The following is a 21,579-nucleotide window of genomic DNA, read 5'->3' as shown; positions in this document are numbered from 1 at the left end:
GATCGGGGGACACAGGCTGCGTCGTGTTTTTGGTGGTCAGCCATCTCAACCACTTCCATTTATTTTGTATATATAGTGTAAATACACTCTTTCAATAGTCGCAACATTCCCGTAACAATTTGATCGCCTCTCCCCCGCGCCGCTCCTCCCGTTGTCACGTCACTGGTTGCGCTCCAAAGCACGTGGTCGCATGTTCAAAAACTGCTCGCGGAGGCCGCATTTCATGGAGGCGCAATGCAAAAGCACCGGCATACTGTGCATTGGGGGCACGTTAAAGACCCTCTGGTGGTCAAAAGTTAACCGGAGTCCCCCACAACGGTATGCCTTGTAATTAAATTATGGTTTTAGCACGTAAAACCCCAGAATTCAATCCATTCTTTTTCAAGCTTGACCTTGCACTCTGTCTCCCAGGCATCTTTCGCTCTGCACAGTATGACGTGGTGCGGCGGGGTGTTCGGGCGTGTCATTTCTCACGTGCACTACACCAGATTAACATAGTGGCTATTATAATCTTGAACCAATCCGCTTTGTCGGTTGCCATTTCAGACTTGAACCTAGTCTCAACTACGGGAGAGGCCGCAAAGTTTTCTATTTCTTTTAAGTTTGAGGGCTTTCTTTCTAGCCCGGCCAAAAGTATTAACGCTTTATAGGCGAGCGCTCAGCAGCATCAGATATTTGCAGTAATTTCTACAACATTCACTTTGATATTCTTGCTCTCAACGTAATGTTTCAGCAGTTATGTAATATTCTACTAAGGCGAAATCCAAGAAATAAATAGCCGCACTTGCCCTAAGTAACAGCAAATGGCTTAACCTTGGCTTTGTGCACGTAAATAGCATTTGTACAATTTTAAACGTTTGTCGAAAAAAACGTACCGTGAAAATGAGTCTTTTTTTCTATTTGCACATTACTTTTTGTGTGTCCCATACTTATATTCACAGACGATATGCTGGAAGGTACGTCTTCGTAGCGCATAGTTCCACTCGGCAGGTAGAGACAAAATCAACTTTTAATTTTTTTTTATTGTAACGTAAAACGCCCAAATGATAGACAGTATACTTATACGTGCTATGAATAATCATAGCGCAATTTTCGGCGAAGCTGTTTGTTTTTTAATTTACATAGCGCTTTCAAGCACTTGCCTAATGAATTGTGTGCGAGATCGACACTTCATTCCGACATGCCGCGGCTTTCACGACAAGAATCTCTCATTTTGTTAAAACTTCATTTCGCTTCGTTATACAAACTTCCATGAATCTCTGTCTCTTATACTAGAGCTAGCTATATATTGCGTCGTTTCTAAGAGCTTCTGTAGCACTCGCATTTGAAATTTATTGCAAAGGCCGTAAGTAACTCACGGTTTGAAGATTTCCCGTGCGTTGCTCGTGATATAACCGGTGAGTTGCCTGTGATTTACGAGCCTTGTTAGTATGGAGGAAAACTAAATTGCTTGGCCCATAGCGAGACAAGGAATTTGTACTCTTCCTAAACGTTAGGCAAATTCTTAATCAGTGACTGGAAATTATTTAGCGGGACAGATAGGTGCTTCGGGCAAGTTTTCGTGAATTGGCACCTGTGCGCAACAGCCATTACTCTCCTGCAGCTGAATACTTCTGAACAGTCGCAATATACATCACTCTATCTCCGCCAAGCTTCTATAAGAACTAGGTGTTCCTCTATCAATTCGAATAAATGCTTAAACCAAATTCTCAAATGGAATACGAATTGTAGAGCAAACGCCATTGAAATTGAATACTTGCTGAAGAATTCACTCTTGATGTGCTATACTTTTATTGAACGGAATAATCAAAGTCGCCTATCGAAAAGCAATAATTCAATTTACCAGCTTTGAAAAACGACCTATAGAGTTTGAATCTGAGTGCGTCTTCGTAAACATATCCTAATCTGATGCTAGGTCAAAAGTCTGGATATATGTTTGCAAACATCTGTTTCTATTATGTGCCATTTCTTTCCTTAAAATTTCCGTATTAGTTGGCATCGCAGGCTTCCTTGCTGTACAGAGTCACGCCGTCGCCGCAGCTCTTCTTGTATGCATCTAGGCAGTTCTTGGGGACAGCATACGCTGTTTCTCTCGATTCCCAGAGATAACAAACTGCAACGGAAGCAATATAAATTATCATGAGTAGAGAGTTGTTTACAAAGATAACGTTTATTATTAAACGGGCTTCCTAAATTTTACTTATGCGCAGGTTAGGAAAGGAGAAAATATTTTACAACCACTCACATCGCAATTGTCATCAACTTTTGCGAGACATACGAGTTTACATTGGCCGCTTAGAGGGCCAAAATAACTTCCGAGCTTGCAGTGCTGATTGCCTAAGAGCGTTATCGCGCATCACGAAGGCATCGTTAACCACGTTGGTAGTCCTGCTTGCCATATTCGTTAACAACAAAATGGTAGGTATGAAGCTCAGCTGCACCAGTGCATTTCTGCAACAGAACGCAATTGTTCTGCATGTTCAATAACTCAACATGTCAAGTCGTACTGCAAATAATTCATCCTAATGCCTTGGCCTGTAATAATTCGCCCCTAATAATCACAATTGTCTTTGACTAGCACTTGTAGAAATATGTGTACTTTCTTTAAAAGTGTGGAGGAAAAACGAAAATAGTTCCTCCATGCAGTCGCCACGAATAATCATACGATTAACATTTGAAGCTACCGGTGGCAATGCACCACTTATCTGAAACAAACATTCCGTCCTGTAATATTTGTAACGTGAAGCACCATACCGCGTTGCAAGACTGCATCCCCTTTGAGAGGAAATTAACTCATCTAAACCCAATTATGGACAGTTCGTTTCAAGCCTTGTGTTTTGCTCGAACTATGGGGTTTAAGTTGTGCATGATCCACTGTTCCTAATATTGACGGAGGTGCCGTAAATAAGAGGAGCGTACTGGAGATAAATGAGACGACGGTAGGGGCAGGCGGGTATGATCAAGAGGCTCTTGCGCCGTTGGTACACAAAATTTTGTTGCTGTGCATTTGCTGCAACATTATTCGGAAGCTAAGTGTGCAAGCTCACAACAGCCAATAAACTCGCAATGCGTTGACCCTTTTTCTTTCTTGTGTAAGGTGTATAGTTTTTAGGTGCACAGAGGGCATACCTGGCAGAAAGATATTAACCGTCATAATGCATGAGAGGATGATCTGTTCAGTGGTCATCACCTCCACAAAGAACCACAATCTTGAGGCAGTGACAAAGGGCGAGTTCGGACATAGAGGCCCTCTTTTCGTATCAGATGGTTCAGCCCCCGACCTATAATTAGCTCAGGTGCGGAAGACTGTGGCTACATGGACATGTTTTCAGCACTCAGATCGACGGCGGTAACACCATGGTGGTTGTCGAGTCCACTGCATCCTCTGGGGGGTGCTGAACTGGAGACCAAGTATGGCCTAAAGCAATCAATGACTCGGAATGCTTGAACCTGTGAACTGTTGATTCAATGCGTAATACTATTATACAGCACTAGAGAAGTGATATTTAAGGAATATAAGGCTCCATGTGAGGACAATAAATATGTCAACTAAGCTTCTATTACTTGCCGGGAGGAGTTTTACATTAAACGCGACCTATATATGAACACAGTCATCGCAAGAAAAAGAGACTGCAAACATTGTTCTGCCTACGTCTTTTGTAAAGAGCTGACAGTGTATGTTGTCATACAATAATCTGTAAATGTCTGCGTGTGTAAACCTAAATGGCACTACGCGTAACTGTGCGAACCAAAATTCAGAGCGATAAAAGAACTGCAAGCGTTAAGAACAAATGTGTCGGCTCATGGTAGTATTCACACCGCATATGCCTTGCTCAAAGACAAAAATAAACGCTACGAGTCCCATATGCGCAAGTTAGATGAGAAAATGTATTGACACCTCGAGCGATTGGAGCACATCGTCTTCCTTCTGGCGCGTGCACGCCGCGAAATTCTATCGCACGAGGGACCGCGGATGGGCACGTTCTCATCAGATCCCTCTTTTGGCGCCACTAAACGCTCGTTGCCGCCCGCCAACTCTCACGAGATGCGCTGAAATTCGTCAGTTTAGTTTTGGCAGGCTCTTTTCAAATTTATAGCTTCTGCTGGAGAAGTAAACATGTGCTCTTTAAAAAAATTACACTGCACACACATCAATCGCGGACATTACATTACGCGGGAAAATATGGTAACGAGCTTCCCAAAATAATTACGATTTGCACAAGCATCTCGACAACACTCACACCGTTCACGTGCTAGTCTGCGACACCGCGTTGGCTTCGCTCGCAGCTACCCAGGTTACAGTGCATGCATGAGTGATGTGGATATGCATGACTTCGCAAAAACATTTCATAAAAATCTCGTAAGCAATGAATACGAATGCCGTCGATGTCAAGGGCATAATGTACAGTATACTGCATTGTTAACCCGTGTAATCTTTGAGGTGAAATCTCTTACGTCTATTTTTTTAAGTGCGTCGCTGCCACTGTGCTTGGGCCGAATATAAAGCTTGGGTCGGTTCACTGTGTGTGAGCAACTCGGCAAGCGAGAATGGGTACGCAAACTTTCTTGAATGATCCACCAAAATGAGCACGTGCCAGTCAGTATGAGACTAGACAGACGTGCAGCGTGAGATAGCTAAACGAGTCGTCAAAAGGTGCAGCCGAGTATGGAGAAACAAGTTAGGCGAACAAAATCAACCAAAGCCTCCCTTGAGCGATGAGCGTTCAATTATTTAGGAGCGGAAGGAATTCAATGAGCCTGAAACGTTTCCGGGTGACACGCGAAAGCTTACTGCACAGCTCGGCCAAGTGGCTGCACCCCTCTTTACTTCGGACCTTGACGTGGGAACACGGTGAACGAATTGCGTGATATAAATTCCAGCGCCTACAGCGCTCGCGATTCTCTAATCAGTTTATATTCGTCACTGATTCCTTTTTATTGGTCACTGATTCCTTTTGTCTGCCCGCGCAAACACTTGTACTGCAAGTCTCAAATATATGCGTGGTCAACAAGTAAAGTGTGATATTCCATGGACAGGGCGTTTACGTTCTCTCTCGTGACTCTAGCTGGCCACATGTTGCCGGAATTATTATACCTCCCTATCTCAATGCAGACAATAAGCACTTCATTCTGCCGGCGTAATGTTTTTGTTGTGTTATTATTAGGCGTTAGGAGTTTGAAAGTGGAAAAACACTGAACTTGATGTGTGGGAACCCGTTACGTAGTGCAGGCGACCGGACACACACACACACACATCTATATAAATATATATATATATATATATATATATATATATATATATATATATATATATATATATATATATATATATATATATATTCCAGCTCCCCCTGTTTATGAGACAGGGTGTCTGTAGTGTGAGCTCAGAAACGACACTTGAATAACATGGTGCAAATCAGGGATCTGGGACCTCAACGAGGTGCGACGTAACGCTATCTCATTTCTTTCACATTTACCGTTAGATCCTCGCAAGTTTCTCACTGTGTGCAATTTCTTGTCATCGATATTTTACCTTCGTCTTTTCCCAGGAGCAATCGGGCAAGAATGCAATTTTTATAATCGCTGTACAAAACTTGGGCCGGGTACGTCTGTGTCATGTCTGAAAAAATAAAGTTTGAAGTTTGCATTTAGCGGATTTACTTGAGAAGCGGCTTTTGAGAAACAGTCTCTGTTTATGCTTTGCATTTAACAACAATACAAACACCTACAAATAAAATACATACGTACATAAAAATACAAATTCGTTATATCAGTTAATAAAATGCTTATGAGTTCTTGTTCGTTTCAAAGTGCAGGTATGGCAGTAATTCTTAAAAGAAACTATACCTTACAGCACCAAGTTGTACGGCACGTAATACATGAATTAGACCCTGTTCACGACTTTGTGTTATTACAGCTTATATCAATGACATCGAGCGATGAAATAAATGTGTTCGGCTTTTTTGATAACTAAAAAATTTGGAACGTTTTTCGAAAACTAAATAGAAAGAAAGACAGAAAACGCTTTCGAGAATGAGTGAATAGAGAATCAAAAACACCCTAAGCGTATTTTACGCAATGAGAGCGAAAAAAACGCTCATTGAATATTGTAAAAGATAACTAATACAATATTCCTGAGAAACGGTGGTAACTGTAAATAATCGCTACCTTAAGACTATCCTTAATCATTCATCTGAACTACTTGTCAACATTATAACTTGCAGTTTCAGATGGCAGAATCTATGTGTCTCTGGCGTTATGCATCGATGGAAAATAGTTTTACTGTTTCTGCACGGATCTCGTGTACCTGAATGTAAACTTGGAGACGAAGGAAAGCTCTAAAGACTACCTATCTGTTCGTATACATGTGAAATACGAAATAACGTTTATTTACCATGATTTATGTGTGCCACACACATGTCGGGCCCCTCTTCAGTAAGAACGTAGTTGATCCGGACGTCCGTTCTAGAAAATAGTAAAATGCATACTGAAACCTCTATTGAACAACTATTTCACGTATATCTAGCTGCGCTGAAGACAACGCATATTAGGCATACATAACAAAATTTTGTGCTTAACGTGTACGTATAGTGCGCTTATTAAAAATACACACAGGATCTCCTGTGGGATTTATCCTATTGATGCGAATCACCTGCTGTTCTGTCATCGTATGCCGCTGTTATTGGCATAATTTCGAGAAATATCGCCAAAAAATCTTGAAGCGCAGATGTGCGGTTGCAACACGGAAATGTAACGGAGATGAGCGTGAGACGACAAAGCAGCAAGTAGAAGCAATGTTCACTCATGTTATGTGATGATGCATTTAGATGATGCAACTGCTTCGTGGAATATGAGTACAGTCCAATGCGTGTTGTAGTACGTGGCGTAATTCAACAGTGTAAGGCATCGTAGACCAATTACCTAGAGGTCGTAGATGGCGCTACCTCATATGGATGCGAATTATTATCAACCATGATGAACTAGACTCCGGTGGTGGCTACGCATTGCGTGTCCACGCGGGTCCTATTTGGAAAGTGACTTGCGATCTGGACATAGTTGGCCGAGTGCTGATAGCTTCGCATACGCTCCGTTTTCGCCGTAGTTAGCGTTGAATCGACAGGCAGCACGAAGGTCAACTCGCTCGCTGCTGCGTGCTCTATATTAAAAGCGATCTCGTCTTCCGTGACGGATGGATCGACAGACTCGTTTACCATTGGGTAGGAATAGAAATGCTTACGCATTTTAAAACTATGGGATACAGTAGCCGAAATATATGGCGCACAACATTAGAGAAACAAAAACACCAGCAGAAAGCCATGTTATCGGTAATACCTATGAATAACAAATTCGTCAGATTCCTGTGGCCATGCGAACTCACAGGCTATCACTTAGCAAGGCTTCATGCTATAGCCTTGCCAAGTGAACGAACCTTTTTCGTCATAAGAACGGGCCACATCCCACATGTTTCATTGCTGGTGTCGCTGTTTCACTTTGACAAATGCAGAGACCACTACTTGAGAGTGAGATTGCTGAGGTAGACTCTGCCAACCATGCATGAAGCAATTGCACAGAAGCAATCGATCATGATTGCCAAAGAAAGCGAATAGCCCCTTATGCGGAAAGCAGAAATTACATACACACATCAAGACACTTGCGGAGCATACCACTGACGTCTACAGCGCTGTTTCATCAGGCGGCACAACTCTTTCTTAATCGGTGTTGGTAGGTATATACAGCATGCTGCGGCTGTGGAGCGGCAACAATGTTCTCATGATGGTAGAAATTATGTTTGGGTAATGATGACGCCAGTATGAGAGCATGACTACGAAAGATTTCGGCAAGACGCTAACATGACGATGAAAGCATTATAATTGTTGTGCGTGCATGTTTCCTTTTATTTTTCTCTACTCCACGAAGGCCAGGTTTTCCTCCGAAGGCAGTGGCCATTGGGCCAGTTCCCGCGATCATGTCGGCTGCGAAAGTGGGAGCCGCCACGGTGTCTTATCGTGAGTAGGTTGTTAGCCTCAAGGTACTCCTGCAGCCTGTGTCTTCCTTGCTACCGGATTATAATCCTCAACGCACCTTACGCTTCGCGAGAGATGGCTCAGCCAAACTGGACATCCACCATGGCTAACACACGGGAGATTTGCTGCAATCAGAAGGCGCTGTAGCGGAACCAATTTTTGTTGCGGCAGCGGCAAGCATACTTCTTTGAGCGTCTGTTGCTGGCCGAATATGAAGCACTTGCCCTGTTAGAGATTGACCTTGCGGCTGGGGCGCACAGATTTCCCGGCTACTTTGGCTAACAGAGAATCACATTATGCTCCCTGGTCTCCTACTTAGTAGTCCTTGCCTGCAAGCTTGTCATCCACATGCTGTCCTTAGCTGTGCTATCTACGTGCCCAGCTGTATCCCTCACGTCTAACTTCCTGTTTCTGAATTGACAGGTGAATCCATGAAGTTCCACGCGAAGACATTGAGCCTTGGATCCACGGAAACTACGGTGGAGAGCATTTCAGTGCCCTCCTAACGCCCTCGGGATACTTGATGCCTGTTGGCACTTCCTGACAGTCTGGGGCACGACAGGTTCCCCGGCCGTGACTTCAATGGACATCCCACAGCTCGAGATAGCCACAGCTCCAAGTCTCATGGAAACGCCCTAGTATCTGCCATCCTTGAGACCGGCCTCCTTATCATATACACTGGTGAGGCCACCTATGTTCTTCGTCATTCAGGTAGCATAAGCACGGCCATCAACCTTCATATTGCAAAAGAGTCCTGTGCTTACACCAGGGCTTCGGATCCTTCTTCGAGTGGAGAGGTGCTCGGCGCCAACGTCAAGAACATGCGCCTTTAGTCACAGGGGTAGGTCCCGTTAGATCTTCAGCAGCAATGCCGGCAGAGACATTGTGCGCATGGTTCAGGTCTGCGCTGGACTTCAATGAACCTCTTTATGGCAACATTGCCAAACTAGGCATCTGCCACAGGGAATGGCCCTCTCTAAAAGGGCGGTAAACATCCCTTAAATATATCTGATGTTGAGTGAAATCAAACCCACGTTCCAAGCGTTCCTCAAGGACCACATGCCGGCTCATTATCAGGCTGCGAATGCACTTTGTAGATGGCACTGTTTAATTAACGCCTTTCACGCCAACGCTTTAGCGAGCACCGTCATGTATGTGTAGGCACTGAGTACGTGCCGCTCTTTAATGAACGTCTCGCCAACTCTGGTCACTGAGTATTTGCCACTAAGTCTACGACAAGCGAGGGAACAATTCTGAACGTTCCCAGGGAGCGGCGCGCCACGCTTCTCATCTCGGAGGCAACGCGCGGACTTCTCGGCAGCGCCACTAGATGGCGCAGCTTGTGCAGAAAGAAGCGCGAGAGAGGAGCCCGGTTGCAGCATGACTGGTTCCACAGCGCTCTCTCGCACTTGTGGCCCATGCATTTCAGATGCCACAGCTAGTTTCAGATAACGTGGCTAGATGACATCGAGCTTTGTTTTTTTATGACTCCTCCTCTTCTATTTGTACTTTCAAATACGCCCCACTTGGTTACTTACTTTCTTGAGCTCTTTGTCCCCTTCATGTCCATGTTCGTGAACTACAGATATTTGGAAACTTATGCCAGATATCTTTTTATCCTATTTCTTTATAGTTTCTTCTAAACTAATTTAGCTCTGTGCTTCTCCTACTTCATGAGAAGTTCAACCCATGTAACCTCGCACAGACTCATTTTCGTTGTAGTATGCAGCCCTAAAGCCACTCGTCCCACCGACCTCTGGTTAATCTCCAACCCAGATAACATTTTTCACCTTTGTGAACGCTAGCACTGGTACGATTGTGCCTTTACAAGTTGCACGCACCACCTTTTGTTCATTGTTGCCCCAATGGGCTCTACGTTTCTTTACTGGTTCATAGGGCTTCCGTTTGATTTTCAGATTATACTGATGGACGCTTGGGTAGGTATTTCCTTCGTTTAATTAGACAACGGGGTATCTATATCATTTCTTCTTGTGGGTATGAATTCTTGTGGAATTGATAATGCCTTGTTACTTTTCTCTTCATTAAAGATCAGCGCTTGTGTTCGTCGTGCTTTTGGTCCCTGTCTATGTACGCGCTGTAAGTGATATTTGTTATGTTCTAGATTTGTCGCAAACACCTGTAAATCCCTAGCATTTTCCGCAAATTGTCATAAGTCATCAGCATACATAATCACAATGACGTTCCGTCGCACCTTCTTCCCCTTACCCCTTTCCCTTCTTCCTCCGCCTTTAACACAAAGCGTGAACGATAATGGACACGCCGCAAAAGCTTGCTTCAGTCCTCAATGAATTTTTAAAACTTTATTGAATTTCTGCCCTTCACATGCAATTTGTGCACGGTTACAAATACTATATATATATATATATATATATCCCTCAACAGCTGCACAAAATTGCATTCTATGCCCCCTTGCTTAGAAATATCCCATAGCCATTTCGTGTCTCCGTTGTCAGCTCTCATAATATATAGGAAGGCTATCCATAACGGTGAATTGTGAGTGGTTGAAATATGCATGGCCTGAATTCCAAGAAAGATTTTATCTTTCGTGTGGCTGGCTGGTCTGAACGCATCGCCCCATTATACCATTTCATCCCACCCACTTCGACTGATCCATTTTTATTGCTTTATTCTTATGCACCACCAGCATGCCCGGCGCGAAATGCGACTCCAATTGTAAATTCCGCCTGCGAACCCATTGGTGACAGCGCAACTAAAGAGGGCACATCCTGTGTGCTTTCTTTGAGCTGCGTTGCAACAACAGGCCTAACACCCAATCTCGCTTCTAAGTTCGTGTGCACATTACCGTTGTAATCAAACACATTGCCTCCAATTATAAAGATGCTACAACACTCGCTTCTGACTTTACATTTCTAACCAACGCTTTTGTTTTGAACACTTGTATTTACAATAGCAGCTTCGCTGCCAAAGCGATATACTAGTCCTGTGGACAACAGTAGTAGCGATGACGCAATTTGATGCTTCCGCAAATTGCAAGACATATTCCAACAGTAGACAATGTGCTGCAATACATTCAGTGATTAATTTGCAGGAACGATAGCTTTCTTGAATATCATGGAATCATTGAACTTCTTTATGCACACTAGGTAATAAATGTATATGTGTCATTTTCTAGAAATAACCCTATTCCTACGCTAGCGTGGATGCGTACTAAGCACAAAAAATGCCTACAGTAGTAGTTTTATGCAGCCGATTCCTGGGTTGGTGCGGGTTGTTTCGAGGTTCGTTTTTATTTTTGTCTTATTGTATTCGTGTGTTTTTCGTTCTTGTATAATGTACTTTGCGTGCTCCTTATTGCACTGGAATACTTCGTCATCCCGGGGATAATATTTTAGCTTTCTGCAAACAATGGACCTCAACTTTATAAAGGGCAACCCCGAAGTACATGTCATAGTAATTCGTCAAACATGCTCCGTTAGCAATTAACTAAGTAGGTGTCCAGCGATAAAAGTCTATGTTGCTGCTTAAAGAACTATACATCGTAGTGCCCATAATATAGCATTTACAAAGTACCTTGCTAACCACATATATCCCGGATGTTGCCAAGCATTAGTTGCCGTAGTATTGTTCTAGGGGAATGTTACAAGTTAACTGAAACATTGCAGTATTGCTTGCAAGCCTTTATTAGTGTTGGTCATACTCTGTATATGCGACAGCTATTCATAGGCCCCTCTATGACCATAATTGATTAAAGTCCCTTGCAGTAAACTGTAATTGCCGTAGGCTGGAAAGAACGCGTCTCCCACAAAAGCATACATGATCTTCGAGCCTGTTTGATGTAGCAGTTACTCCTGTTACAGCAAAACTTATTCCGTGAAATCTGCCTAAAACGGAGTAGCCTGGCTAGATTCTCAGATACCGTACTCCTTGAATTCAGCAAACGCTGACTTTAATTTATCTAGAAATGATGCCCACCACGCCAGATAGAATGGTGCTGGCGCAACACTTGTTATTAGGACCATCGAACACGCCATCAAACACACAAATGAGCACTGCGTACACTTACAAGAAGACGCTTCAGGCTAGCTGTACTTGCTGGTATGAAGGGCATTGCTTAGACCTGCCCCACTCTGCATAAACCATCAAGATCCTTCTGGCCCCTCGCGATAAGCAAATGCCACCGCTTACTTAACGCAACGAATGTAAACATAAATGAACATACGAAATGACCGGCATTCTAAAGATTAATGCTGGAATGGTCTTGTTGAATAACTGCGGGACTTGTGGACCCTGAGGACCCCAGCTATGGGGAGGATAATGACGACGACGACCAAGGTGGTCGGGTAAGATCCGATAGAATTTCACAGCTAAAGGTGTCACCTTCTGTATTCGAGTCAATTTACAGATATAAGATTACGTCTTATGAGCATACATACGCGGGCATCTTGCATCTTCGCATAATCGTTGCAACACTAGCGCTTTGAGAAAACGTTGTTCTTCGGCTAAACTGTTATCCAATGCTTGTTGTCTATCAGTCATTGCATTATAATTTGACCATGAAGTTTATCACGAATTCGCGAACTGCTTCATCTTCATCACTCAGCACAAATAGAACGGTAAGTTTTAGGCTGCAGAAAATTGAGTTAGCATGGAGATTTGCAATTTCTCTACATATGTAGCATACCATAAAGGCGAATACCAAAAAGGGAGCCTCGCATTTATGGAGGAGAAGGCAAGAGGCGAAGGTCGCTTGCGATCGCCGACAAAACCAGGTGACCTCTTTGCACCGCAAATTCTTTATTTCCATTTCGGCCACTACAAAGTTCTTTTTAATAATTCTTGTGGTGGGCATTCCCGGCACAATGCTTTATAATTTATTATTTTAAAGAGCCCATCAAGGTAGCATTTTTGGTGGAACCCCTAGCAGTATGTCGCCCAGGGCTGTAGTCCTAATCCCAACGTTAATTTAGCCCTGTAAAGAATGTATTACTAATTGCATACAAATTCATGCAATGTCTTTAATTGTTTATATACCATCAGAAATGCTTAAGCAATTTCATCCGAAAAATTGCAGGTTCGGATTGTCCGTATAACAGCCAATAAATAAAAAAAGCTGTTACAATTTTTAAGCAAATGAGATAATCCTAGCATATGGTCATATAGTTTTCAAGACTGCAGACATCTATCCCCGAATAGAGGCTTTAAAAAATAGAGTTCTACCAGCCCCAGGACACTATAAAACCCCAGTTTTCGCTGGAAAATTGCGAAATATCATTCGTCACAAGTTCAGCGCCAATAGAAAGCGAGGTCCTTGGAGGCAGCACTATTCTTTAGTGGTATTTAAGCAGTTTAAACGGCACCTCACATAAATTTTGTCCGACTTCGAAGGTACCATATTCAGACTAAAAAACAACTGCAAAAAAAAACACTGCAATTTTCGTTTCTGTTTTTACACTATTACTCGACAATCCGGGCACGTGGCTTGGTCAATGGGAAGGAGCAAGAACTTTTGCGTCTTAGTTTTCTTTTTTGAAGTTGCTTAAAGTTGACAAGCAAGACAAAGGTGATTGAAAAATATCATTACACTCACCGCTCTGAACTGTTAGGTGATTTAATGTGCCAAGTATATATAATTTCTCCGCCATCCTCGTCAATGGAAGTGAGGTCAGCAGTTAGGCACCTTAATGGCGGTACGTCAATGCTTGCCACAGCCAACACCACGTTCGGCACGCTGGCTGCAGCCTACAAATTGAAAAAAAATTGAAAGATGGCATCATAAGCATTACAATTCAAAGCAATGTAAAATTCAGAGCCCGTATTCAGAAAAAACCGTGTTAAGCTAAAACAGCATATTCCAGCCAATCGTTATGTTGGCCGTAACAATTAGTGAAATCAGCTGTCAAATTAAGGAGACGAATCATGGCCAAAGCCTTTGTGAGTGCAATCCCTGAGTGTGTCTTTCATCATTATGTGAGCGATGCTACTACTACTTTCAGATTCACGGTAGAATCGCATAAAAGGTCCGCAAATACCTGAAATGTAAAGTCATATGTGAAATCGTTATTTTCCTGCCGTGACCTAGAGACAGTGTCCCGGCTGTCATACGCGCGGCCTCCTGAAAAGATGGAACAGTCTACACAAAAAGGACCAAGTTGATGTGATTGGGAGTCAAATGGAAAAACTGCCACTTATGCTTTCACTCCATAAAAATAAATTACATAATTACGTGCATTCAGGCAACTTGTTTTACTTTTGTTTAACTATTCAAGATACCAGTTAGTTGGTTGTAGTGAATCACGGCAGACTGCAATGCGATGTATTTGTAACTAGGCACGCTTGTCATCACTGAAGTTGAAAGCCAGGCTAGTTGGTTACTTACAATATTACACGTAGTTACTGTGCTGCATAGTGCATGAATATGATTTATGGTCAGAAATATTGGTTGCGTCACCACTACCCTTGCACTGCTCGTCTTTGTCTTCTTGTTCCCAAGCGAAGTGAAGTATGTATGCTAATACACTTTGCATCTTTATGTTTTTTTTTTTCTGTCGAAGAGAGAAACTACACGAAATATAAAAAAATACTATTTTTACTACGCGACGACACGCAAAAGACATCAGCGCACGCTGGCAACATGTCACCGAGACGTACTTCTGCCATATCCCAACGCGTGTTGTTGACATAACAGGACACCTCCCATTAATTATTATGCATCAACCTCCATAACGCCCGCGGCCCTGCCGAACAAGCCTTAGATGAATGGCTTGCGTTCGCACTGGGACTCTTCAATGGCGCTATGTACCATGTGCGTGGGTGCGTATTCATGGTGTATGTTTTTCATGTTATGCTCGCTTTCAGAAAAAAATATATATAGAGCTCAGAAAAAATATACATATAATAAACCTGGTTATAAGTACATTACCGGAAACATGTATTTTCATTTTAAATCTTGGTAGAGGTTGGTGCCTTCTCCTTTCTTTCTGACACGCTCCTTATGCTTATAATATTCCGAATAGAAATTATTAGAAAAAGAACACTGGGATACTTCCGCACGCAGAGTTCGCCTCCAAATAAATATGTATGTTCAGACAGCTTATACCAAGAAACGACGTGACAGTTCACCAAACATACATCTTCTTGGGCAGCTACAGATGAGGTCCCGGTCGAGTGCCATATTCCAAGCAGAGCAATCGCGGACTAAAACAGAGGCCCCACAGAACACGAAAATACAAGGAAGCACGAAAACAAGAATATCTACTTTTTCAAACGGACAAGAGCATCAATATGAGCGAAACAAATCAACCAAAGAAAGGAATCGTTTTAGTATTCAGTAATTATTTCATATTTCTGACTGACCCAAGAATTGTAATATTATGGGCTCAGCGATGTGTAGTAGTTTTTCTGGTGGCCCAAAATTCATACTAGCGGTAGCTGTCGATAAAGCATGTGGCTTTGTCGCAACTGTATTTTCACTAACAATCGGTGCTCACTCACTTTCTCTTTTCCTCTTTCTATTCCCTTTTTCCCTTGCCACAGTATAGGGTAGCAAACCGCAGGCTCGTCTGATTGACCTCCTTGTTTTCTCTGTCGCTCTCTTGCGGGAGGTGTCTTAATTCTCCAGAGTGAAATATGACGCTCTATGTGCTGTTGAGCCTTTTCAATCACCTCAGGTAGGCTCCTTATGAATCTCTACGACTACATAATAATATTTTGACAACTAGAACAAGAATAAAGAAATAATATGGTACTTCTATATGTATCATTAGAGTACAAAAATACAAAATTTAATAATGGCTTCGAGAAAACTACGAACGAAATACACTTTCTTTTATTGGTGTAGAATGAAGCGCCCTTTATTAAAGTGTAGTGCTTTACAGCTGGCCACACTGTACCCGTGAAATGATAACTGATACCTTTGATTAAGGTGAAGTCTAAAGTATGACGGAAGCCCGTCTCGTCTGGATGAAGCACATTTATTAGAAGTCCTGATGTGAGACACTTGCATGCGATATCTTTGCATGCGTTCTCGGGTCATTGGACGTGCCGGCTGCACACGTTCCCTCCCAGAAGCTTAGACACGAGCTCGTGCAAGAGGACAAGTTACCAGGCGTGCTGTGCGTCATTCCGCGCGCAGACTGTTCTTATGTCCACGTCGGAGAAACCAGCAACTTCAAAACAAGGTCAAGACAGCACAGAAATGACGTCCACAAGTGACACGTTGCGTCGAATGCACCAGCCAAACACTGGGCAACTCTGTCACCTACAGAATTGGAGAGTTCGCTTTCTATTATTCGGTGAAAGTCTGGTGAAAGTGTATATTTATGTAACGTCCCACAGCTCGCTGTTATCTCACAGCGCCACTCGATTTTATACGCTTGACAGGGTATAATTTATTCATTTCTCAAAGAACAATTACCTTTTTTAAGGTAAAGGAAAAACCTATTAATCACACAAATCAAGAAACGCTTCCACATACTGGCGAAAAAATAATGACAGAAGTCGTGTGTCATTCCTTGCTTTCTTTCATACAGGTACGACAAGATAGTTCCTTGTATGGCTTAAAAAATGAAACATCGCAGAACCACCACACCTCGTCAGAATCTACATCCACGGATGCTTTCTTGCAATGCGTAAAAAGTGCTGAAAGCTGGCTTGGTTTGTGTTTTATTGTATGTGCCTTCCTGTACAAAACCTCACGCACGTTGAAAGCTGTACTGACGCAGCTCTTTCATATCCAATCGGCCCCGTGAGTTCTTTGACTCTCCCGTGCTACGCAATGTTACACGCAAGGCAATTATTTTGAGAGATAGTTGGCCATGGCACGGTAGCAGCACATGCGCATGTTGCGGCCTAGTGGGTAGAATCCGGCTTATATGGTAGGGACCGAGATTCAATGCCACCATCGGGAACGTAAGACATTTTCTATTTTTACCTGCTAGCCATTAGGCAAGACTGCACCAACAAACAACTGCCGCCTGTAGGAATTTTCGCGAGAGTTTCCAAAGAAACCTTCCATTTGAAATGTATTTCCTTCATCACGTCACTAAGTTAAAGAAAAGTAGTGCATGGCCATGGAATAACACTGGAAGGAAAGTCTGCTGCTTTTTGAGACTATAATATCGTTCTAGGTACAATGTTATTGTACTTATACGGCGCAGGATTGAATTACGGTGCCGTTGAGAAAATTGTCACCTCATTCTTGTGCCTAACTCCATCATCATCATCAGCAGCCTGGTTACGCCCACTGAAGGGCAAAGGCCTCTCCTATACTTCTCCAACTACCCCGGTTATGTACTAATTGTGGCCATGTTGTCCCTGCAAACTTCTTAATCTCATCCACCCACCTAACTTTCTGCCACCCTCTGCTGCGCTTCCCTTCCCTTGGAATCCATTCCTTAACTCATAATGACCGTCGGTTATCTTCCCTCCTCATTACGTGTCCTGCCCATGCCCATTTCTTCTTCTTGATTTCAACTCAGATATCATTAACTCGCGTTTGTTCCCTCATCCAATCTGCTCTTTTCTTATCCCTTAACGTAACAACTATCATCCTTCTTTCCATAGCTCGTTGCGTCGTCCTCAATTTAAGTAGAACCCTTTTCGTAAGCCTCCAGGTTTCCGCCACGTACGTGAGTACTGGTAAGATACAGCTGTTGTAAATTTTTTCGTGAGGCTTCATGGCAACCTGCTGTTCATGGTCTGAGAATGCCTGCCAAACGTACCCCAGCCCATTCTTCTTCTTCTGATTATTTCAGTCTCACGATCGGGATCTGCAGTCACTACCTCTCCTAAGTAGATGTATTCCCTTACGACTTCGAGTGCCTCACTACCTATCGTGCCTCCTCACTCGTGCCTATGACTACTTATCGTGAATCCTACCTGGTCCTTTGGTTGACGGAAGTCTAAGGTGTTTCTGATTCTATTTGCAATTACCTTAGCAAATACATTGGAGTCAACGGACAGTAAGCTGATCGGTATATAATTTTTCAAGTCTTTGGCGTCCCCTTTCTTAGGATTTGGGTTTTATAAAAGCGTTTCTGCAAGATTCCGGTACGCTCGGAGTCATGAGGCATTGCGTATAAAGGGCGGCCAGTTTCTCTAGAAAAATCTGCCCACCATCCTTCAACAAATCTGCTGTTACCTGATCCTCCCCAGCTGCCTTCCGCCTTTGCATAGCTCCCAAGGCTTTCTTTACTTCTTCCAGTGTTACCTGTGGGGTTTAGAATTCCTCTAGACTACTCTTTCTACCATTAGTATCGTGGGTGCCGCTGGTACTGTATAAATCTCTATAGAACTCCTCAGCCACTTGAACTATCTCATCCATATTAGTAATGATATTGCCGGTTTTGTCTCTTAACGCATACATCTGATTCTTGCCAATTCCTAGTTTCTTCACTGCTTTTAGGCTTCCTCCGTTCCTGAGAGCATGTTCAATTTTATCGATATTATACTTGCTTATGTCAGCTGTCTTACGCTTGTTGATTAATTTCGAAAGTTCTGCCAGTTTTGTTCTAGCTGTAGGCTTAGAGGCATTCATACATTGACGATTCTTGATCAGATCTTTCGTCTCCTGCGAGAGCTTACTGGTATTGTACACTCCTTAATGATGCCCACAAGATTGTCGTTCATTGCTTAAACACTAAGGTCCTCTTCCTGAGTTAGAGCCGAATGCCTATTCTGTAGCTTGATCTGGAATTCCTCTATTTTCCATCTTACCGCTAACCCATTGATCGGCTTCTTATGTACCAGTTTCTTCCGTTCCCCCCTTAGGTCTAGGCTAATTCGAGTTCTTCCCATCCTATGGTCACTGCAGCGCACCTTGCTGAGCACGTCCACATCTTTTATGATGCCAGGGTTAGCGCAGAGTATGAAGTCTATTTAATTTCTAGTCTCGCCCTTCGGGCTCCTCTATGTCCACTTTCGGCTATCCCGCTTGCGGAAGTACGTATCCATTATCCGCATATTATTCTTTTCCGCAAACTCTACTAATAACTCTCCCCTGCTTTTCCTAGTGCCTATGCCATATTCCCCCACTGCCTTGTCTCCAGCCTGCTTCTTGCCTACCTTGGCATTGAGGTCGCCCATCAGTATAGTGCATTTTGTTTTGACTTTACCCATCGCCGATTCCACGTCTTCATAGAATTGGCGATGGGTAAAGTCAAAACAAAATAAACTAAGTCCATGTGCACGCTCAATGCAATATGTAACGTTTTGACACGGTCATCAAGCTGAGAAATTTATGCCGAAACAAACGCTCCTGTAAACGAGGGATGCGATAACGTAAAGCTATTGAAATTTTCTTCATGAATTCTGGCATCCGCCATACATGATTGATAAATATAATGGAGTCACTTCCCCCTCCCCCTCCAATTCATCGGTCTGTCACTTGACGCTGCGAAAACGCCGAGATAGGGACCTTAGCCAGGCAGAGTTCATCTGCCTTTAGTCCTTTCAACCCAGGCAATGTGTGTCTGAATAAACAAACAAACAAACAAAATCTGATGTGATATACGCTGCCTGATTATGTATCACTAGACCGAATGAAAAAAAGTAATTATGTTTGTTTCAACAGCTTTTTGGCCATCAGCCCTCTGCGGCTGGTCACACATTTTCGGGGTGCGTCTCTGTGCCATTCGATGTCCGAAATTCGCGATAACTCACCGCCTCATGTTGACAGCGCGTTAATATGGAATAATGTGCTGTACTAAACGAATGTTTTTTTTTTATTTACAGCCGGCGACTACCCCGTTTCAAAAGCAATAGAACGTGGCGGTCCGCCAACTGTTCTGACTAGGGATACTCGCACCTGCCACAAAGCATGCATTTATTTACGTGTAATAAAGAAATCTTTTTATGTGGCAGTATAACGTTATTGAGCAGTTTCTACAGGTTTACAACGTCTCTCTGTAAACTCTTCTTGGATGAGGATCTGCTCTTGCTGCATTTCTGGCCTTCCGTTGCACCCCGCCGCGGTTTTTAGCTGGCCACAACAAGCTAAGTTAACCAGGCGCCACCTTTCTCATGCTGTTATCTATATCTGATATGTTTAACACCGAATACGACTATGTACAAGGCGAGAAACAGGCACGACGAGTGCCGCTTCCAACTATGGTGAATCTGGAAAAAAAACGCCCCTATTTTATACAAGGAGCTCTATCGCAGAGCGTCTGTGCGCAATCACGTTCAGAAAAAACTACTATTTTTGCGATAATAAAATTTACGCAACACTTACGCCCCTGTAACCTGGCTCAATAATCCTTTTGGTCTGATTTACTTATCTAAACCATTTTTGCCACGACTTCTCGCCACCACTTCGCAAAGGTGAAAATTTCACTTGTTATTGCAATCCCGACAATGAATCATCGCGAAAAGAATTGCTTTATGTGAACGGGAATGCGCACAGATGAGCTGTGATGTCGCTCCTCGCGTAGGATAGTGGCGTTTTTTCCTGAATAAACATTGCTAGAAATGACGCCCTGTGTATCTGTTTCTCCCCTTGTCCGCCGTCATCTTAGCGCCTTTCACATCATATTATGCTCAATCAACACACCCACCTATCCATCCTTAACGTCGGTTATCTACTTGCCCTGTGCTCAATGTAGATAACCTAAACTACTCAATGTAGGCAATGCTACTCGCTTTGAAATAAAAAAAATAAACTCCCTATAAACGAGGAGCGCGTTTGATCGGGCTTTTCAAACATAGCTTCGTGATACCGCCCTATGCTTGCCTCTGTGGTTACCTGAATTTGAAATCAGCATGTTGGAACCAAAACAGTTTGGAGTAGTGTTACGTTGTAGGATTCCAAGTCAAAATGATTTAAACACTTGCACACTGCAACAATGCTAAGAAATGTTGCGGGAGGTGAATTACAGAAAACCTTCTTACGCGCACGGCGTCTACAGGATCACTGCTGCCTCCCTTCTTGACGAAGCATAAGGCCGGTACCGGAGCCACAGCAAGCAGAAACGTGATTATGGAGCGCATCGTGTTTTCCTTGTGAAGAGCTTGATGCACACGTTGCTCCTCCAGCCTTTGCGAATGGGCCAATTTATGCTTGTATATATACATAAATGAAGAGCTTCTTTAGAATCAATGAAAAACTAAGCCACACATCAGCAATAGAATTCAGCTTTTCCCAGCAATATTGGCTTTTATTATATTTTAGTGTTTCGGTCGTGCTAGTCTTCAACAAAGAAGAACAATTTATTTGCTGAGAATGTCCCTTCAAAAATATGTCCAGTCTCAATGACGTTTGACTCCAACGGCAAAGTCAAATAAAAGCATGGTATGCCAAATTATTGGAGCTTCCGAGAGGGTACAGCATTGAAGCCCAAAGAGCTCGAAAAAAAGAAAGAAAAATGCACTTTTACCGCACAACGAAAGGTCAACAGCAGTCTCGAATGCGGCGCGTGGCTTCAATTGTCTCCGCATGAAATGTATGCCTCCTGTCATTGCAGGTGAAACCGGCCTACATTGTTTTTCTAATAAAGCTGTAGTAATGACTCATACATTTTTCAACCACTTGTCCCGGAATGACGCAGCTGCCAGAGCTCTTTTTTTGTGTGTGTGCGTG

General features: G+C 43.1%; 1 protein-coding gene across 1 annotated transcript; it reads right to left on the bottom strand.

Annotated features, from left to right (window-relative positions):
* Window positions 1–1,524: 1,524 nt before the first annotated feature.
* LOC142584179 (uncharacterized) lies at window positions 1,525–21,023 on the bottom strand. Its single transcript, XM_075694345.1, has 5 exons — window positions 20,892–21,023; window positions 13,594–13,745; window positions 6,395–6,465; window positions 5,534–5,620; window positions 1,525–2,113 (listed from the first exon to the last, which is right to left on the bottom strand). Exons 1-5 carry the CDS (start codon window positions 20,988–20,990, stop codon window positions 1,989–1,991), a joined length of 534 nt encoding a protein of 177 aa, XP_075550460.1. The 5' UTR covers window positions 20,991–21,023; the 3' UTR covers window positions 1,525–1,988.
* Window positions 21,024–21,579: the final 556 nt, after the last annotated feature.

The sequence above is a fragment of the Dermacentor variabilis genome, chromosome 6, assembly GCF_050947875.1.
Source record: "Dermacentor variabilis isolate Ectoservices chromosome 6, ASM5094787v1, whole genome shotgun sequence".
Lineage (NCBI taxonomy): Eukaryota > Metazoa > Arthropoda > Arachnida > Ixodida > Ixodidae > Dermacentor > Dermacentor variabilis.
The sequence above is the reverse complement of the archived record's forward strand: the minus strand, read 5'-3'. Positions and strand labels throughout refer to the sequence as shown.

What these genes read in the sequence shown, in the direction of transcription:
- LOC142584179 (XM_075694345.1), bottom strand. Translation starts at nt 20,990, where the DNA reads ATGCGCTCCATAATCACGTTTCTGCTTGCTGTGGCTCCGGTACCGGCC. An exon ending in ATCCTGTAGACGCCGTGCGC is followed by an intron (nt 13,746 to 20,891) that starts GTAAGAAGGTTT and finishes TTCAATTTGTAG; the next exon opens with GCTGCAGCCAGCGTGCCGAA. An exon ending in TGTGGCACACATAAATCATG is followed by an intron (nt 5,621 to 6,394) that starts GTAAATAAACGT and finishes TTATTTTTTCAG; the next exon opens with ACATGACACAGACGTACCCG.